General features: G+C 33.2%; 2 protein-coding genes across 5 annotated transcripts; one reads left to right on the top strand and one right to left on the bottom strand.

The window, feature by feature from the left end:
- The first annotated feature begins 141 nt into the window (after window positions 1-141).
- LOC131933444 (fibrous sheath-interacting protein 1) lies at window positions 142-14,471 on the top strand. 4 transcript variants are annotated; one of them, XM_059290210.1, is made up of 14 exons: window positions 142-196; window positions 1,813-1,914; window positions 2,424-2,730; window positions 3,302-3,390; window positions 3,712-3,956; window positions 4,131-4,240; window positions 5,887-6,015; window positions 6,691-6,815; window positions 7,058-7,177; window positions 8,854-9,027; window positions 10,267-10,425; window positions 11,346-11,455; window positions 12,051-12,196; window positions 12,978-14,471. In XM_059290210.1, exons 2-14 carry the CDS (start codon window positions 1,876-1,878, stop codon window positions 13,778-13,780), a joined length of 2,556 nt encoding a protein of 851 aa, XP_059146193.1. In that variant the 5' UTR covers window positions 142-196; window positions 1,813-1,875; the 3' UTR covers window positions 13,781-14,471. The 4 variants fall into 4 exon arrangements, with proteins under 4 accessions (XP_059146193.1, XP_059146194.1, XP_059146196.1 ...); XM_059290211.1 differs by having other exon boundaries at window positions 150-191; XM_059290213.1 differs by lacking the exon at window positions 142-196 and adding an exon at window positions 212-344.
- A 2,509-nt stretch (window positions 14,472-16,980) lies between these two features.
- LOC131933442 (uncharacterized) lies at window positions 16,981-20,646 on the bottom strand. The gene is made up of 2 exons (XM_059290207.1): window positions 20,601-20,646; window positions 16,981-18,922 (listed from the first exon to the last, which is right to left on the bottom strand). The coding sequence occupies exon 2, from the start codon at window positions 18,903-18,905 to the stop codon at window positions 17,196-17,198; it is 1,710 nt and encodes a 569-aa protein (XP_059146190.1). The 5' UTR covers window positions 18,906-18,922; window positions 20,601-20,646; the 3' UTR covers window positions 16,981-17,195.

Here is a 20,646-nt window from a genome sequence, read left to right as displayed (position 1 = left end):
AAGGGGGTGAAAATAGCAAGGAAAAAGCTTGTCAGCGTTTATTTGATAACCACTGGCCTAGTAGGCCCGGCTAACGTCGATTTTACGTTCTCTGTCCTATCCAAAATTTTACAATACCTCTCCATTAAAAGAAATACATATAATGTTGAAGAATTTCAAAATGGCGGAAGCATCATGTTGCTAGGATAATTGTAATGTAACCGTCAGATTCTCTCGGTTACTGACAGGACTTGATCTAGATAGATATTAATCATTAATTTTTTGTTGTTGCTTTTGTTGAATAAAATTATAAGTAATATAGACTGCATTCTATCTAGCTTTCGAACAATGATAGGTTAGGTAGTGTTTGTTGACATTTGATTCAAATGATTTGAATCTTCAATCTTGAATATTAATTATTAATTATTCACATTGGTGATTGATTCTCATCTGAAATTCACTCTCAGAATCTGAGACTGATTATTGATTACTCAACCAGTAGAACTGACAGTACTCGGCACTCACTAAACTTGGTAGGGTCAAGACTAGTTTCAAGACTCTTTGAGAAGTCATTTTAGAAAATAAACCAATCAGCAGGATTTAGTGTGTGCAGGTAGATCTAGATTCTAGTTGTCAGAACTTTATGTAATTAAAATGATTAGGCCTATGTTATGTATAATTTAAAATAATTTTAATTAGGGCCTAAGCCAAATAAATAATAATTTAATATGACATGATGTATGTGTTTTTATCTTTAGGCCTTAGTCTTACATTACACTAATCACTAATTAGTACCTAGCCTAACGAAGTACATGGACTAGGTCATGCAACTACAGTGCTTACTACTATTCTCCCACTTTAGTGACTTTGGGTGGGGATATTTCTCTCATTTGCAATGCGAGCTAGCTAGCAAGCTGTCACGTATATGACAGTGTTTGGAATTTGTATATTTCTCGATCACAGGTGTTAGCTGACAGATTTTAAAAGACAAATTAAATAGATACAAAAATTACAAATCTTTTAAACTCTGTCTGGGCAAAACTTTGTGAATATCAAGTTGGTCCTAAGCCCTGTAAAGGAAGAGAGTCAACATCTCAATCATTATCTCAATTATTATCAAATTATCCCAATTAAACATTGCTAAAACTGTTTTATGAATTAAAAGTTAGTGAATCTTGAATACTGACAGCTGAGTTAAAAAAATCAGTCATGACAATGCCCTTGTGATTTTCTAAAGCATGTTCCATTATTCTGCCTAAGAAGGTATTGAAGGGGGTAGAGGAAAGCAGACATCCCTGCCTCACCCCAAACATTTTCCTATTCTGTTGCTGAATTAGACTAGTGATTCATTTGATCAAACCCAAGGAATTCTGTAACTCAGTCACAAGGTTAAGACACACACTTGACTCATACGATTCGCAATTGGATTTTGTCTTTGATTATGATAGAACTATTAAGAAGTGTTCTGTAAATGCACATATGAAACTGGTGGGGTTCACTTACCTCCAAAAAGGTTAAGAATCTCTGAGCTAGACTCATCATCATCAATTTTTTTCTTTTTCGTTCCTTGCTGAACATAGACCAATAGGGGATAAGCTAGACTAGTCATATAAGTTTCCACTGCATGGTATTGTTTTATGTATAGAAATTGTTCATAACTCGTGCTCATGGCATATTTTTTACTGTAAAACCTAAGTCTTTATTTCATGCTTTCAAGAAACAATTTAATCTAAAAAAATGTAACAAGTCAATTTTAGCACTAAACAAATATTTTATTTTTTTAATATACATGTTGCTCTCTTCATAATTCTTACACATTTCTACTTCACCCAGGCTTATTTTCTTTGTCTAAAGTAGACAAAATATCTAAATATTGTGTTACATTGCATACATTGAATGACCATCAGTATGGCTAAAGAATCAAAAAAGACAAAGGTATGTTAAGTATAGGGTTGTTAAAAAATGTATCTGTTAAATTTTTCTTTGTTTTTTTTTCTTCTTTCACTTTGATCTAAATTGTTATGTTGGAAGGGATATCCTCCAACACAGTTAAGTGTAATGTGCCAACTAGCTAGACGCTATATTGACTCCAATTTTTGCTTGCTTTTCTTTCTGGATTTGCTTCCATAGTCCTTTCCAATTAAGAACAAACTACAAGGCAGCAGTTGCTTGATTTTGGAGTTTTCACTCCTAGAAGGGTTGTTATCACTTTACGGTTAGGCAATCATGAGCTTCACTAACCTGAGCATCCTGACCCTCCTTTTTTTTTTTGTATAAAATGTGAAATTCATGGCAGTTTTTACTTTTTTGTTCTGATTTAGAATAAAAATATGGATGTAATCTACATAAATAATAATTGATACACTAGTAGGCAAGAAAAGTTATATTTGATACCGGATAACATTTTTTTGCTGGAGTTAAGTCTGTTTTTGTTTACTTTTTAGAGCATACTTTTGAATGCAGAGGAGCTCCAGGCAATGATAACAAGTAAACAGCAAGCGGGAGACATGGATGACTTTGAGCTGGACGACGATGATGATGATGAAGATGATGATGGAGAGGATTTCAATGATGAGGACTGTTACGATGTCGATAATACAGAGCTAAATGAGTTGGAACTTAAAGATCTAAATGAAGAAACTCTGTCCTTCCTTAACGCTGTTATATACAAACGTGAGAGTGGTGATAAAAATTTGGATCCCTCCCCAAAACAGAAAGAAGAGAACAGAAACAATTCATTAATCCCTTCAGGTAGGTTTTATAAACCTTTTGTTTTTCTCTGTAGTTCATTTTATTTTTTAACAAATCTATTTTTATATCATTGTGTGGGTGGAAAGTTGTGCCTTTGTGACAATGTGCTATGCAGAGGGGTAGTGTGTGTGTGCGGGGAGGGGGGGGGGGGGTAACAAAATATAGCTATACATTTTGAAGCTCAAAAAGAATAAAAAATCTTGATAACTTTTGTCAGATGTATAATTATTTGAGGAGAAATATCATTTTATGGTTGAGAGGTTCTGGCTTTTGTGATTTTGTGTGATTAGATTAAAAGTTGCGGGGGGGGGGGTGAAATCTGCTAAAATGTCTGAATTTCGCAGTTTGATAAATATATTTTCCTACTTGACATTTTTTTTTGCTGATATCTCTGTTAGGGTCACTGTTGGGGGAGGGGTTAGTGTAGCTTTGGAATCAGGTATAGAGTCTAGGCCTAGGTTCTTATGAGGCTTACACGGCAAACAATTAAGTGCTATGTGAACATTAAATCTAAAGTTAAAATTTTGTAATTACATACTTTTATATAATGCAGTTTTAATGCATTTTTTAGGAGCTGAGGCTAAGACAGAAGATTTTGAGATTGACAGTGATGAAGAAAAAAGTATGCTTAAAGAAATAAGAGATGAAATCAATAACAAGGTAAATAGAATAATTATATATTAAAAGACACAAACTTTTGAAAAAAAATAATTTTTAAGTAAATCTGATTTTTTAAAATTCTTCTATTTTTAATACAATTCAAGTATATTTGTGTGATAAAAAGTAGCATGAAGCTTAGTAAATAATCAAGTAAACATAATAAATTAATTCATATAATTAAATATATTTTCTGAATTTTGTTTCAAACTGTCTTATAAAATAGCTATTTATGTGTATAGGGGAAAAAATAAGTGCAACAAAAACCATTTTTGTTGAAAGTAAATTTGCTATGGGGAATAATTTTTCATTTATTATTTTTAGGTCAGAGTTGAAATGAAATCGGAACTGGAGGAATTTAGAGACCGGATGAAAGCGATGGAATCAGGCCAGTATTTGAAACAAGTGGATGCGACAAAAGAATCTGAAGACATTCTGGAAACTGATGAGAGTAGAGACCCAAGACTTAAGGAGGCCATCATTAAAATGAATAAGCTTGATGCTCTTTTAAAGAAGAAGATAAAGAGAGAGAAAGAAGTTAAAAGAGATAGGATTATGTTTGAGAGAAGGTTTTTAATTTTTATCACTTACATTTTAAATTAGCTAATCAGAACTAAATGATATAACTTCTTGTTAATTAAGTCGCTGGAATTTTGCATTATTTTTTTTTAAACGCTAGTACAAAATTCTTTTTCTGTGTCGCAAGTAAGCTATCATTATTATATTTAAATCCTATTTTTTAGGATGCGTCAAGAGATAGCTGAATTAGAAAAAGAAGGATCCAACTATGGTGAAATTAAAGTAAACACAGACAAGTTTTTGTCACTTGAATTACCTCCCTCTCATTCTGAAGGTAATCATATAGGCCTATTATTTAGTAATCAAGAAAGTTTGTGTGTATTCAACATAACCATCATAATTTCAAAACATTAAAAATTCAAATTCAAGAATGCGAAAAAAAATACATATATATATATATATATATATATATATATATATATATATATATATATATATATATATATTACAATTGTACCATATTGCTGAGAGTTAAACATGTGTTAAGTGAAATAATAATCATTAAAAAAGTTTTAAAAAACCCACGTTTTCTGATTGAACTAAAAAGTAGAAAATAAATACTATACATCACAATAATGCTAGCGATCACTCTACTATAAGCGATGAAAAACGTGGGGCGCCGAAGTAAAAGTTATATTACTATTGATTAGATAATACTATTGACTTTTATTAGGGAGCTTGTAGAGAGTCAACAGTATTAGAAACTGTAAGAAAATCACGGCGCCCCACGTTTTTCATTGCTTATAGTAGAGTGATCGCTTGCATTATTGTGATGTATAGTATTTATTTTCTACTTTTTAGTTCAATCAGAAAACGTGGGTTTTTTAAAACTTTTTTAATGATTATTATTTTCTACTTTTTAGTCTTTGTCTGTTTGTTTGCATTGAAATCTTGCTATCGATTTTATCTTTTCACTTTTTTTTGGGTAAACGAAGACAACTCGTAAAAAGACAACTCGTTAAAAGACAACTCGTAAAAAACACGTTGTGTGAATACGTTACTGACTAGAACACATAGATTTGAACCCGTGTCGAGTGGGATAGCAATCGTGTGCCCAACCACTCGACCATATCGTCTCCCCCAAACTGGCCACCAGCGGTAATAGTTACCTCCTGTAAGTTTAAAGTCGGTTAAAACTAAATTATCTGCCCCTAAGCCTGTCGTTCGCTAAGGGATCGTTCGCTTCACTGCGCGCGGCAAGAGAGAGGCTAGCTACGCATCACTGGTTTTTTTTCTAATGGCTTGCAGAGGAGAATTATATATATAGATTATATAGCGGTCTAAAATGCTCAATAAAATGTTTCCATTGATCAATTTAGTAATAATAACAATTGAATATTCTATGGTCATCCAAAAGAAAGCTTCCCTGAAAATTTCAGCGCGCTAGCTAACTGGGAAGTGCCAGAAATTTCGATCGCAAGATTTGATTGGAAAGACAAACAAACAGAGAAAGCAAGTTAAAGAAAACGTGGGAAAATGCACTACACTGGAATATACAACAGGCATCAAATTAAAGAAGAGAGATAGAAACTTTCTAGAAATGTTCAATTTGTCTATTAATAAAATTTTGTGACTGTTGAATACATTACAAGTATTATAACAAATTTTGCCCAAAAATCTACATCAATTTTTCAACTTAAAAGTTCCCTTTTCAAACCTGACGGTCTATGGGGCAAGTGAAGTAGAGTTCACCTGTTTCTGTGACCTTGGCATATGAAGAGATAGTGTGGTCAGCACTATGCCCAGCCGCCTTTACTTTCCCTAATGTGAGGTAGGTACCCATCAGAGTTGGGTGGACTCAGGGACAGTCTTCTGACTTGAACCCGGATTCGAACTCGAGACTTACGGGTTAGCAGTCCAGCTCTCTACAGCTAGACTACTCCGTCCCAATTTTTCAATTTACTGACTATTTATTTCCAGGTATTATTGTTGATGAGGAGGACAGTGACATCCCACCTGTATTTCAAACTCAGATTGATGACAGCCATGTTGCTAAAAGCAAAGAGAAAAAGCAAACAACATCAAAGGCCACATTAGGTGAAAGTGCCGGTAAATTATTGATTCCCTAATTAATTTTTTAGGTTTTTTTTTTTTGAGGAGAAAAATTAGAAAGTGTATTAGACCTAAAATGATGTACATGTGAGCTTATTGATGCTTCAAGTGTCGAAATGCTAACTCTTAAATTTAATGAGTTGTGGACCCTCAAGCAGATGAGACTCGTAACCTATGGACTACTAGAGAAAACTCCAAAATCAAACAACTGCTCTACAGATTATTCTTGGTTGGATGAAGAATATGGAAGCAAATCCAGAAAGAAAAACAGGCTGAAGTCAAAGTCAACATGCCATTGGTGTATAATAGGTTGACAAGTTACACTTAATTGTGTTGGAGGTTATCCCCCTCAATATTACAATTAAGAACCAAGATGAAGAAGTGTCAGATTTATAATATATTATTATGGAACTATGAAATCCAAATTAATTACAATGATTTGTAGTGTTTAACTGTAAACTGTAGCTGTTGTGTAGCATGATCTTTGACACATTTTATTTTACTGTGAAAAAAGAAGATAATTTTTGTCAAAACCTCAGAAAAGAATAATGGGTGGTAATTTTTAATTTACTTTGGTAGTTTGGTTCTTGCCACCAGAAAGGTGACACATCACTTTGCTTGCTGCAATAATGGTTACAGAACAAAATCAATCTTTTTTAAACTTTTCAACAGGAGATGAGTCTAGATCAACATCTGTCAACTCTGACATGGGAAAAAGTTCAAGTTCAAGGATGCATAACTCAAGGCTAGGACAGAGAGGATCCAAAACAAAAGATTTCATCAAAAGAAATAAAGAGGTCAGTAATATTTTTATCCTTGAGTAAAAGATTTTAAAAAGTTGTTTTAAAATTTTCATAAAATTCTTTTACTATCCTTTAATGTGTTAAGGTTGTAATTATCAATCGACTAACTGGGGTGTGGTTAACCCAATATATCATGTAAATAGAGTACATTTACTTTAGTAGGCCTACACTGTTATGTTAAATTTATTTTATTTTTTTCCTCGTTTTCTTTATTTTAATTTAATTCTGATTTACAGTTGGCCGCCAATGCAGGTCATGTGATAGCATTGACTGATGATGAGAAGAAAAGACTGGAAGAGCTGCTGCTTGGGGTGGATGAAATGCCTGAGTTAGAGAATGCTGCTGGCAGTGCTGAAGTATGTTTGTACCACTGTCTTTTTTAAGAACCTTTTAGTTGTCATCATCACTGCTTGTCACCCCTGCTGGGGTATGGGTCGTCAAACAGAGATCTCTTTCCTGTGCCATCTTCTCAACTTGGCTCCAAGTGTAGCCCACCTTTGTAGTTTCAGCTTCAAAGTTGTGTCATCTATTTTTAGCGCAATTTCCATATGGACAATTGCGATTATTAACTCGTCATTTCTGGATGGATGTATGAATGGATGGATGTGTGTCCGCAGCTTTAAGTCGTATCTCCTCCTCAACGAAGCAATATCGAGGACTAGTTCCAAAAGCAAATATGTTAAGCAAGTTCCGAGGATGATTGTGGGCCAAAAAATTCCCGGAATTCCTTCCTGGATTTCCCGGAAAAGCCAAAAAACCTCAAAAATATGCAGTTTTTTGCCCATATCTCGGCAACCAGACCACTTAGCAACTTGAAACATTTACCAATCGATTCCTGCCATAATTTAGAACAATATTGCCCAAGAAAGTTTTCAAAAATATCCTTTCGTTCGGTCACAAAAAAATATTTACTACTTTTTTAAACTGAGCATCATGTAGGCCTAGGGTGATACTACTTTTTTAAACTGAGCATTGTGTAGGCCTACTCGTTAAAATAAAACTATTTCCGTTGATATAGGTTAATATAGTTGTCTTTTTTTAGCGCAAAATTAACTTGTTTACTTATTAATTCAAACGTTATTTTTGTACCCTATTAATTTATTTATAATTTATTTGAGAGTGATAGGGAGTTACAATTACAAGGTTTTGTTTCGCTAGGCCTAATCATTTTTTCACATTTTTTAAAAACAAACTTGATCACTATCTATTTTTAGATAACATAAGGAAATTGCGCTTAAATTGTCACTAGACTTTTTATTAACTTGTTTCTTGGTTAAGCTTTTTGCGCTTTCCCTGCAGCCTTTTAGTTGTAGGCCTATATATTTCAATTCATAATTATAGATCAGCTTTAACAGATAAAGTAACTTATCAGTGTTTGTATGAGGAATATGTGTGGTGCCCTTTTAATCAATTTTGGTTTAACCATCTCATTTAGGATTTCAATAGATAACTTCTCATTACTTTTTTTTTTAAGTATCCTTTGACAAATGATGATGAGTAGATAGCTGAAATTGTTTATCATTTTTTTTGAGGTCACTGCATTTGAAGGTTGGCGTGGTCGGGTCGGTTAGGCTCATGGTTGCTGAGCCGAAAAGTCCTGAGTTTGAATCCCGGACACTCATCTAGGAGAGACAACTCCAAAATCAAACAACTGCTGCATTGTAGTTTGTTCTTGGTTGGACAAAGGCTATGGAAGCAAATCCAAAAAAAAGCAAAAGCAGGCTGAAATTGGAGTCAAATGCCTATATAATGCATAACAAGTTGACACATATACGTAATTGTGTTGTAGGGGAATCACTTCCATCACTAGAATTAAGAACAAAGAAGAAGAAGGAATTGTGTTTACTTTCGCTGACCTAAGTCAGATCTAAATTTACACTGGATTAACCCCCAGAAATGGCTTAAAAGTCTGATCCAAAAGAGAAATCACATACTTAAATGCTCAGCCACACCATTCCATAATCTAAATTCCGTAAACTAGAAAATATTTTACAACACTCATGTACATTTTTGTATGGGATTTTGTTTTCAGTTAGATGTGAACCAGTTCCAGCTGTCTGTTCATCCCGGGGAAGGATTTTGTCCCGATGCCATGGAGAAGACATGCCTGTCCAGTATCCATGAGCGGTTGAGAGAAATCATTCCCGAAGAGGATTACAAAGCAATCATGAACTCTAGCAAAACCTCGGACTCCAGCCCACCACAAGTATGTAAAAAGTAGAATCTGTATGTGGACTCACTTTAACATATGTTGAGTGGTTAATGGGTTCAAGTTTTTAATTATTTCTGACTGAGGTCACTATTTTCTAAATTACTTGTGCTAAAATTGTGCAGGACTTTGTTTATGTTTCGGGACAAGGTTAGAATTCACATTAGCATGTATTGTTTGTTCATAGTTTACTATCAGTGACCTAACACCCCTTTTTAAAAAGGTTTCATTATTGTGACATTGTTGGACATTGGTATAAAAGGTTCAAGGTTAGAATTTACATTACCATGTAATGTTTGTTCATAGTTTACTATCAGTAACCTAACACCCCTTTTTAAGAAGAATCCATTATTGTGACATTGTTGGATATTGGTATAAAACATACACCTTTAAAATTTAATCTTAAAAAGCCACACTAAAAGTTATACTAAATATTAAGCCCTGATGCAGGATATTTAAATGAAAATGACAACAAAAAGTATATATACTTATTCACCCCCACTAATTATTAGTTTTTTTAACATGTAATGGAAAAAAAGCTTCATTGATTTATTTTAAAGATCCATGTGCATTTCCAAACTGCATCAAAATATTCACTTAGTAGTTGTTTTATTTGGAAATTCAATTTTAAGATGAAGTTATGGTAATTTTTGTTTATAGCTTTTGTTCAAGTGACGAAAATTTGTGAATATTTTATAGATCACACTGCACATATTTTCATTTTTTCATAATGCAAGAAAAAAAGTTTTTATGATTGTTTTACATGTGTACATTTTAGGGGGGAGGTGTCATTTTTATTTTTCTTCATTTTCCTTTTCATATTTAGCTTGTCATTTTTTTTTTGTATTATAATGAAAATGCACTTTGAAATTCTGATTTGCTTTTATTTTTTTTTATTTTGAAATGAGATAACCTTTCTTTACAAAAAAAAAAACAAGAAAAATGTGCATACTCAGCTATTTAAATTGTTTTAAAGGAAATTTGTTGAACTGGTACCAAAGTAAATATACATTGATTTATAAGAGTTTTGATTTAAGAAAAACTAACATTTATATTTATCAAATTTGATGTAAAGTTGTTTTCTTTTTCCATTTAAATGTATATGATTTGTTTACTGCTAAACTACTGATTAAATGTTTTCTAATTGATGTTTCTCATTTTTTATTCACATATTTGTTCACCATGCACTTGTTTTTCATTTACACATTTTTGCTCACTTGCATCACTGAACATCAGGCTTTGTTCACCCGTGTGGGCTTGAATTCTGCTGGCCAGATACCCGAACATTTTGGTGAGCGAATTTTATTTGAGACCAAAGAGGAGCGGGAGCTCAATGCCAGGTTGCAATCAATAGAGAAAGAACTAGAAAAATATAAAGGTCCTCAAGACACTGAGGTATTAGATGTGGTCTGTCTTTAGCGTAATTTTAGCTTAATCACATTTTTCACTGCTTTTGTGGGTTTTTTTTAAAGTTTTTTTAGGGAAATTTTTAAAACTTTACTTAAAATATTCACACATTAGCATATTGTTGTTCTGATTATTTATGGTTATAGTTTAATATGACGAGTCATTTAGTTTAGAGGTTAAAGGTTGTAAAATGTTCTGCTTAGGATGACGAAGAGCGACACCTAACTGACCTGACTTAAAATATTCACACATTAGCACAGTGTTGTTCTGAGTATTTATGGTTATAGTTTAATATGACTAGGCATCTAGTTTAGAGGTTAAAGGTTGTAAAATGCTGTGCTTAGGATGACGAAGAGCCACAGCTAACAGACCTGACTTAAAATATTCACACATTAGCACATTGTTGTTCTGATTATTTATGTTTATAGTTTAATATGACTAGGCATCTAGTTTGGAGGTTAAAGGTTGTAAAATGCTGTGCTTAGGATGACGAAGAGCCACAGCTAACAGACCTGACTTAAAATATTCACACATTAGCACATTGTTGTTCTGAGTATTTATGGTTATAGTTTAATATGACTAGGCATCTAGTTTAGAGGTTAAAGGTTGTAAAATGCTGTGCTTAGGATGACGAAGAGCCACAGCTAACAGACCTGACTTAAAATATTCACACATTAGCACATTGTTGTTCTGATTATTTATGTTTATAGTTTAATATGACTAGGCATCTAGTTTGGAGGTTAAAGGTTGTAAAATGCTGTGCTTAGGATGACGAAGAGCCACAGCTAACAGACCTGACTTAAAATATTCACACATTAGCACATTGTTGTTCTGATTATTTATGGTTATAGTTTAATATGACTAGGCATCTAATTTGGAGGTTAAAGGTTGTAAAATGCTATGCTTAGGATGACGAAGAGCGCCACCTGACAGACGAGCAGCTGGACAGGCTTCTGGACGAGTGTTGCAGGAACATGTCTAGAACTTCTTTTCTGGAATCTCCAGACGTAACTCCCAGGTCATTTTTTTTTTCTTTTTGTGTTGGCTGATTTAAATTCTGAGGCTGGGAGTGGTGCACTAGTGACACCCTGTTCAGTCCACGGCCCCCACCCCATGATATTACTAAAGGTTGGGATGTTAAATGTTTAGTTTAAAATCTTTTAGACTTTATTAAGCTGAAGGTGCTCTGTGTTTTAAAAGGAGGGGGGTAACAACTACAGCTGAGGCCCCGGGTTGTAAGGATCTCAAAATGTTTTTGAATTCATGATACGTAAAGTGCTTGCAATAAAATAGTCTCAGCGTATGACGGTACATAAAATAAAATGGCCCTAGCTAGTACTGAAGTAATACAATAATTTATAACAAGTTATCGTTTTTTTTAAGTGGAAAGGCATGGCCAAGCAGTAGACTGCTAAGAAAGTCTTGAGTTGGATTTGGGTCCACCCAGCTCTAATGGGTACCTAACTCACATTTGGGAAAGTAAAAGCAATTGGACATAGTACTGACCACACTATCCCTTCATATGCTGAGGTTACAGAAATATGTGAACTCTACTTAATTTGCTCCATGGCCCATCAGGTTCAAAAAGGAACTTTAATTTTTTTTTTAAATAGGGCCCAGCTGTCATCTCGGCAATTAGTTATGGAAAATCCACCCAGACTATCAGAGGAACAGTTGCAGCAGCTCCTGTCAGAGGCTCATTTCCCTCTTAGTTCAACCCTGCTAGCACTGAGAGAAGATGATGAAAAACTTCTAGAAGGTAATCGTGACGTCTTTTTGTTTATTTCAGTTTTGCAGTTAGATGCAACTTTTCTTTTTTTTTTACACAAATTAGCTATTTTCTTATTGAAGAAAATTGTTTGCCAATATTTTTCACCAAACCGAATTAGGTTTTTAAATCGGAAATTCTTTTTTGTTGATTCATTCTCTATGTTATTTTGCAAAACTTATAAAGAATAAAGGAAATGTATTTAAACAATAATGCGCAGTTCTCATTTCATGAGACTCAACTTTGCTATTTGCGTAACACAAAACACCCCTAACTCTTTTCTCATGGTCATGCTGAATGTGACCACGAGAACAGTTGTGTCCAGGTGTATTAAATTCTGCCAGTGCTTTTTAAAATATTTCATCATAATGTGGTTATTTTTTTTTAATCTACATTATCTTAGGCAGTGTAAGTAAAAAGTAATAAGACCGATTGATAATATAATTAAACAACTTTTTTAATGCAGGAAAATTAGTTAACTAATTAAAATTGCTAGAGAGTTAACAAATTTATTTTACAAGCAAGTTTCAAAATAAATGTTGTAATATGATAATATTAAGCTATCACTTTATTTAAAGTGATGTTTAACACTTTCTTACATTACCTATGTTTGTATAAAAAGAAAATTAGTATTTGAAATGTACTCAACAAAAAAAAACTAATAACATCAAAAAACAAACTGCATGAAAATGTTAAGATTTGAATTTTAAAAATAACAGTTTATGTTATTTAACTTTCTCAAATTGTTTTCCTATTTTGTTTATAACTTCAGAAACTGGTATTGAGGAATCCATCAGGGCTGAGACATGGAAGGCTATAAAAGATGCCAAGATCGGGGAGGAGGATGCTGAACTGACAGATCTCCCCACCAGCGAAGACGCCAGCAGCATATTCAACACTCTAGAAGATTCAACATACAAAGACGTCGCCAGCCCCCCGGGCAACAAAAACATGTCCGCGAACAACGCCTCCGGAATCGACCAATCCTACAGTCCAGGTCTTTTTGAGAATGACAGTTTGCATAGTTCTATTGACTTTGCCTCCAGCCCTATTCTCTCCTCCACCGAACAGCAAAACAAAATTTTAAAGAAATCAAGATCTGCTAGTCATGATAAAAACCATTTTGAAATTTTTCCAAAAATTTCTAAACCATGGGTCGATTCTTTTGATGAGCATTCCAGGGACGGGGAGTTATCTCCCATGCTAGTAGACACCAGTGAAGCGGCTGCCTCTGTGAGGCTCCCTCACCTTTCAAGCAGTTCTTTTCTCATTCACGCTCAGCAAGGATTAAATAATGAAGAAACTGGTGATTACCTCCCATCTAGGCAACCTTTACAGATTGTGCGCAATAACTTGACCAAATATGGTGGAACAAGCATTACGGAAGAACAAAAAGGGGAGAGCATTCAGCGTTCTTCCAGCAGTTTAACGTTACAGTCTTGTAAGTCCTTCAGCTTCTCTGATGAGTCACAGAGTTGTTCCAGGAGCTCCACCCCTAGTCATAAGTCCTCCAAGGAAATTTCTATCAACCTCATCCCCAAACCTCCATCAAGAGCCAACACACCCAAATCTTAACCATTTCATTTTTCAATTTTAAAAAGGCTTGAAGAAAATATAAATTTTTTATTAGGATACTTTGTACTTTTTACCCATTAAGCAACTATGTTCTAACATACTTGTGGTTAAACACTCAACTGTTTTTTCCCCGCTTAACATGTCTATGGCTGGTATGTTTTTGGCAGGTAGTTTTTCCTATAAAGCTGTACCATTATTTATGCTGATATAATAAGGAAATATATCACTTTCATTATTTATTCTATGTAGATATACATAGTTGTGTCTGTCTTTAACAAAGTTTTAAAACTTTCCAAAACTGGTGCTACACAGAACTGTCATGTTGTGCTCATCTATACTAAACAGGGGTCATCCATAAATGACATCAGGCTTTTTTCCCTCCCCCTTGTCACAAAAAATACATTTTAAAATTGTATTCAGTAATAGTTTAAAAATTGTATACCAATGACACTACAATTTAATCTGTTTTTAAACTGAAATGTAACTTGTCTTCTGAGAACTATTTCAAGTGACAAGTAGCCTACCTTTTTAAATGGATTGACTGCCCATCTTTATAATTTCTTTTTAAACAGAGTACCTAGCAGTATTATGTTTTATAATGCCTGTACTGGTTAAAATATTGGTAGTTATTCCTTTTGTACAAAAAACTTGTGCTATGAAAACCTAACCTGTATCACTTAAAAAAGTTTGTTCCTTTCACTCTAAGTACCAAAAGGTAAGTATTTATTGTTATTTATTGAACTAGAGTGATTTTATATATTTGATTTTATTTTATAAGTTAGCATTTTTAAATGACAAATGACCATCCATTTATCATTGATACAGTTTTGTACACAATCCATAGTATTCATTTTTGTTTGATATATTTCAATTTATTTTATATTTTTATAATGTAACTTTACAATTTTTAATGAATAAAATGTATGTCAAAATTTTGTTGCTAATTTTTATGTCATTGGGTTTCTTTTTAATGTACATTATGAGCACAAAATAAACCAAATACTTAAGAATACGGTAAAACCTTAGTTTAGCGTCGGAAATTATCGGGTAATGTTTGTTGAGTTTCGGTAACTAGAGTTACGGTAAACCATGGTTTATTTGACCATTGAAATATAAATAAATTGAAAGTCGATTGTAGTAAATTGTTTTAATTTTTTTAAGTTTAATCAACAAAAGGAAACAAGAATAAATATAATAGTAGATTTAAATTAGATCTAAAAAAAAAAAAAAAAAAAAAAAAAAACATTAATATAAATAATGAAGTCAAATGTTATAATTTAATGTTTTTTGGCTTGCAGCGGATTTGCGACCATTAATTAATTAGATCTAGATCTAGCTAGATATCTAGCTGCTAGGCCAAGTAAAAAAAATCTAGAATACGAAAATAGTAAAAATGATTAAAAAATGTAAAAATGATTACAAAAATAAATCTATCCAAATTTTAAACATTCTGTATAAAAATAAAAGATGACGCCTAATAAAGTATGGTTTACAGTACTTCCGGTGAATTCCGGAAGTGTGTCACAGACTTTGGCATTGTTTTACTGTTTTTTACTGCTATACGATTCCTGAATAATAACCGACGCTAAACTAAGGTTTTACCAAGAATACTACTACAGCATTCTAAGACACACAATTCTAATGTAATACCTCTATTATGTCAAACATATCAACATTTAAATCAACAAGGTTTTAATATATTAATCATAAATTAAATTTTAAGAATTAAAACTGACAGAAATAAACCAAATATTTTACTTCTAACATGATTACCATTATAAATTAGGAGTTAATTTAAATATCAGATCTCCATATGAACAGCACTGTCATAGGTTACTAGATATTAAAATGTCTATATTTTAGACTCAACCTGAAAAGTGTATTACAAAAGTACATAATAACATAATTAAAATGAAACAAATGGCACAACTATTACTGTCATTGTAGTCATTTTACAACTAGTCTTTTCAAAATGTTTTAAAAAAACATTCTCATTTTCTCACATTCTATAACTGTTTCTGAAAACCCAAAAAAGTTACATTCAAGAAAAATGTACTGTTGTTATAACTTATACTTCCTGAGCAACCACACATCTCAAGCATAGCATACTACTATTAAACAACCACACACACCTCATATAGTTAAATATTCTAGAAAATGGTGTTTGACTAAAAAAAAAATGTTCTTATATCATTTATCTATTTGAATCATGCAACAAAAAATGATTTGATATCAACAAAGTATAGTAAATGCAGCAAACACTTCAATTCTAGGTAGTCTACAAAAATTCACATTCTTAAAGAAATTTATTTTAAAGAATAATCTCAGAATTAGTTTTGTATTTTATTTGACCTACAAGGAAAAAAAAAGAAAATGTTGCCTTTGTTTTACACCAATATTTTAACTTTCAACAGGTTCTGAGAAAACATTTTCAAAACATTTCAAAATGGTATACTAACCATACACTCATTACCCATTTGTAAATATTAAAATATCTTGACATAAGCATCATTCATAATTGGAGTCACACACTACGGGGGGGGGATGTTCTATCATCTTGTGACTACCTCCCATCTAGGCAACTGTTACAAATGTGGAAGAGACATTGCATAAGAACAAAAAGGGGAGAGCATTCAGCGTTCTAGCAGTTTAACATTTCAATCTTATTAGTCTTTCAGCTTCTCTTAAAATTCACAGAATTTTTCCAGGAGCTCCACCGGAAATGGGGGTTAAGAAATGTGATGTAACCTTCAACTTGTTAATTTATGTGAGAATATCTGTTGTAGCGGAAGCTGAACTTAGTAACATTAATTCAAAGGGGTTCTGACTTTTAATAAGAAGAGCGGGTGAATATCAGCTTAAATAGCTTTACGTAAAACTGATGACCACGTACTCCATTCACTTTAGACCTTGCATTGTGAAAAAATTATGTTGCCATGGTCATTTTTTATGAAGCCTCTATTATGTTAATCAATAAAGTGCCGTTTCTGGTCATATACTTTGAAACCTTACGGTCCATGGAGCAGATGAAGTAGAGTTTGCCTGATTCAGTGACCTCAGCATACAAAGGGATTGTATGGAAAGCACTATGCCCAACCACCTTTACTTTTCCTAGCATGAGTCAGGTACCCATCAGAGCTGGGATAGACTCAGGACGTTCTATAGTCTCCAGCCCGGGAATAGAACTCTAGACTTGACTTAGCAGTTGAGCGCGCTAACACACTGTCCCAAAAAAAAACAGTAATCTAAGACAATTTACTGGATTTCTGCCCACTCCTATGCTTTTATTTAAAAAATCATATATTTATGTAAGCATTATGCCTGTAGGCATGTATTTTATATAATTTATAAATATTTACAGTCTGAACATCAACACATTGGTTCACTTCTATAGTTATAGTTACAGAGAAGGAAATTACAAAAAGTGTCTGCTAATTTTTGATTCTGCTTTATTGTTGACCAAAATGACTCCATGAGGGAAGTTTATCTTTCTTCCTAGAGCTTCCTTATGATCTACTACAGCATCCCTGAAGTACAGAACAATTTTGTCTAAAGCATTTCTGATGCAACTAAAGCCTGATTTCACACACTTTAAGTCCGCTCCTAATACTTTCCTTGTGGAGTCACAAAAACTCCACAGTCTGTACTTAGGTTTACCATAGGGCTTATGGGCAAGTCTAAACTTCTCATACTTTAAATTAAAGTCTACTATTTTTGAGGATAATGTATTGAGGTAGCTACAAGCAATGGCTTGCTCACATCCAATATTTTTCTGGTTGATATCTAAATACGCTCTCGCCACCACAACCTCTTTGTTTAAATTTTCGATTTCCATTTTCCAGGAATTTAAAATTTCCAGAATTATTTTTTTCCCTCTGTTCTCAGGGATGGACTTGCTGGCTGGTGATAAGAGTTGAATTAAAGCAGGTTTTAACTGCAGAAAGATTTCTTCCACCGGTTCCGTAACTTTCTTTTTTTTGCTGTTGGGATTGGTTCGCCGAAGCTTGAAGTTTTTAAAACAAACAAAATACTCTATGTCTCCTGATATTAATAATGCATTATGTTTCTTCACAGATTTTTTTACTTTTGAAAAAAACGTTGAAAGCTTCCCTTGAAATTCTTGGAATCCTGATGAGATTGGCTCAGCGTGGGATTTGAACAGAGCTTTTTTTGATTCAGAAAATTTCCATTTAAGCGAACGTATATTTTCAGCTACCCGAATGTGTTGATATTCAGAATTCAGTGTAACCATTCTTGAAATTAATAACCTAAGACTGGTACAGCGATGTTGCAAGTTTTCTTTCTCACAGGTGTTTTGATACAAGCAGAACTCTTCATTTAAACAAAGTAACTGCGACTTAAAAGAAGTAAGTTTGTTCAAATAGAAAGAAACACTGGCACTTTCGCACAAATTTTGATCTTTGATATCAGAAAGCTCAAAAGAATAATCATCACTGTCTGTTAAATTAGGCTCTCTTCCTGGGTTTACTTCTCTGGCGACTTTTATGGTAGAGTCACAATCTTGAGTGACATCCCCTGATGCAGCTATACAGCTATGTTTTTTTATTTTATTTGCTGGGACCTCTAATATGTCATTAGGTTGAAAACTATTTTCTACACATGTAGGTGGATCTGAATTTCTTTTTTTCCTTTTCTTGCATTTTCTCTCTTTTAAATGTGTATTACAGTTTGCTTTAGTTGATTTAATGTTGAAAACTAAGTCTTCTTCAACTGCTATAATTTCTGAACCAATATTTCCTCCACTATCGTCAACAGTTTCTTTGGTGGTTGATGATGCATCACTGGCTTGAGGCAGCTTATTTAAGAAAACTATAGGTGGCATCGGGAATGGTGAACTGTCACTCTCTTCTCCCCAGTTGTGTGGTGAATTGGCATCGTCTTCATTAATTGTTCGTTTAGTTCTATTAAAGAACACAACAAAGTTTTCTTTTTTCAAAACTTCTGCAGCTGCTTTTAATTCAGCTTTTTTATAAGGTAGGAATTCATTATTTTCACTATATTCAGTTTCTCCCTCACTACTATCAGTATCATCAAATACTTTTCTGGTGTTGCTCCCAGGTGCATTTTTATCCAAATATATTCTAGTTTTCCTGAAGTTATTCATTGTATTTACAAATGTCTCTGAAAAATTAAATTTATAAAATTAACATCATAAAAATAAATGGGTTCATAATTTCTTGTACCAATCTAAGGGGTTCATCTACACCTGATACCGACCAATGAAACATGCAGGTTTTTTTTTATTATGGCACTGTGAGGGTGATGAAGATGTTACCCGAGCCTGGTCGGTATTGTGAAATCACCACACACAAGTCCAATTCAAAATATAATGTTCTTTATTTACATAACTCAATTTCCTATTTCTACCTAACTAGTCTATACTATATGCTGCCTACTAATACTACTAACTACTAAACTTTTTAAAAGTGAACGCCCAATAATCTGTATATAATAATGCGGAATATTATTAGTACGTAATAAATTCACATGCGCTTTTTGAGAAATCGGAAATAGCGTAAATTACTACTTCCGGTCAGCGGAAATTAGATTGCAGGTTTTGTAACTTGGTATACTTACCATTCATTTATTGATTTTAAAAGCATAGCATGCTGATTGTGTACAAATATAGTCATAAAACACAGAAATATAAAGTTATAATTGCGATGTGCCACACCCGGGCCACACCCCCTCAAGAAAGCATGTGTTTATAATTTATTAAGCTGTTTATCTCATTTTACAACAGTAATTAAGATTAATTTTCAAATTTTTATTACTTTTTGAGTTAGATAAAACACATGTTTACTAATAATTAAAATTAAATTCTGTTTTAATGAAGGTCACAAGTCAAATATTTTTTTCCTTTCGTCAAGTTCAGTGGAGGGTGCCACAATACATGCGGTAATCTATCGTTTTAGGTACGTAAAATCGCCCGCGGCTAGTAATGTACGAAAAAGTTACCGCATTGTCAAGGCTTTAATAGAAGTATATTGTGATATATTTGTGTCAAATATTATAGATAAATAGAGTGGCTTCCCCTTGAATCTCGCGCTATAAGTTTACAATTTAAAAAAATAAACAAGATGGCTGCTATAGTAAATGAGCATGGTTGCATCTGTTGGAAACATCGCTAGTCTTCATTTATTACTGAAAAGTTTTAATTCAAATGTTTAAAAACACGTACATAAATGAAACAAGGAAACATTTTTGTATTTTTCAAAACATAAATCCTCCTCAAAATGTGAAATAATTATTAAAATTTAAGGAATCACCTGTTTTTCACATTACTAGTCGCGGCCGATTTTACGTACCTAAAACGATAGATTACCAGATCTACATGCTGACCTAACTTTGGAATTTTTTTCAGTAATAATGACTTTGCACAGAAAGCTAAACTATGCTAAATTGGCTTAGTTTAGTGCCAGCTATACTATTATTATTTATTATATTTATATTGATACATTTTTAATTTAAAAAATCATTCTGAAATTCTCATAAAAATGCCTATATATTATATTAGGGGCAGATAATTTTTAGTTTTTAAACGATTTAAAACTAAGGGGAGATAACAAGTTCTGCTTGATATTCTTTAAAATTTTATTGTCGTCTGTAAACTTGTAACGGCTGCCTTCACTGGGCGGGATGGGGGAGGGGGTGGAGGCAGGGCAGTGGGGTAGTGTCGAATTCACAAATTATGAATTGTTGATAAGTAGAAAATAAAACAACTAGATAGCGGCGTCTGCTTCGTCGCGGGTCAGCTCGTTTATCTATATTAAAATTTATTAGGCCTAGATCTACTTACTTGACAACCTGAGTTAACTCATTAACTGTTATACACAAGGTCTAAC

This window comes from Physella acuta, unplaced genomic scaffold, assembly GCF_028476545.2.
Source record: "Physella acuta isolate Inbredline_101_S28 unplaced genomic scaffold, ASM2847654v3 ptg002509l, whole genome shotgun sequence".
Lineage (NCBI taxonomy): Eukaryota > Metazoa > Mollusca > Gastropoda > Physidae > Physella > Physella acuta.
The sequence above is the reverse complement of the archived record's forward strand: the minus strand, read 5'-3'. Positions and strand labels throughout refer to the sequence as shown.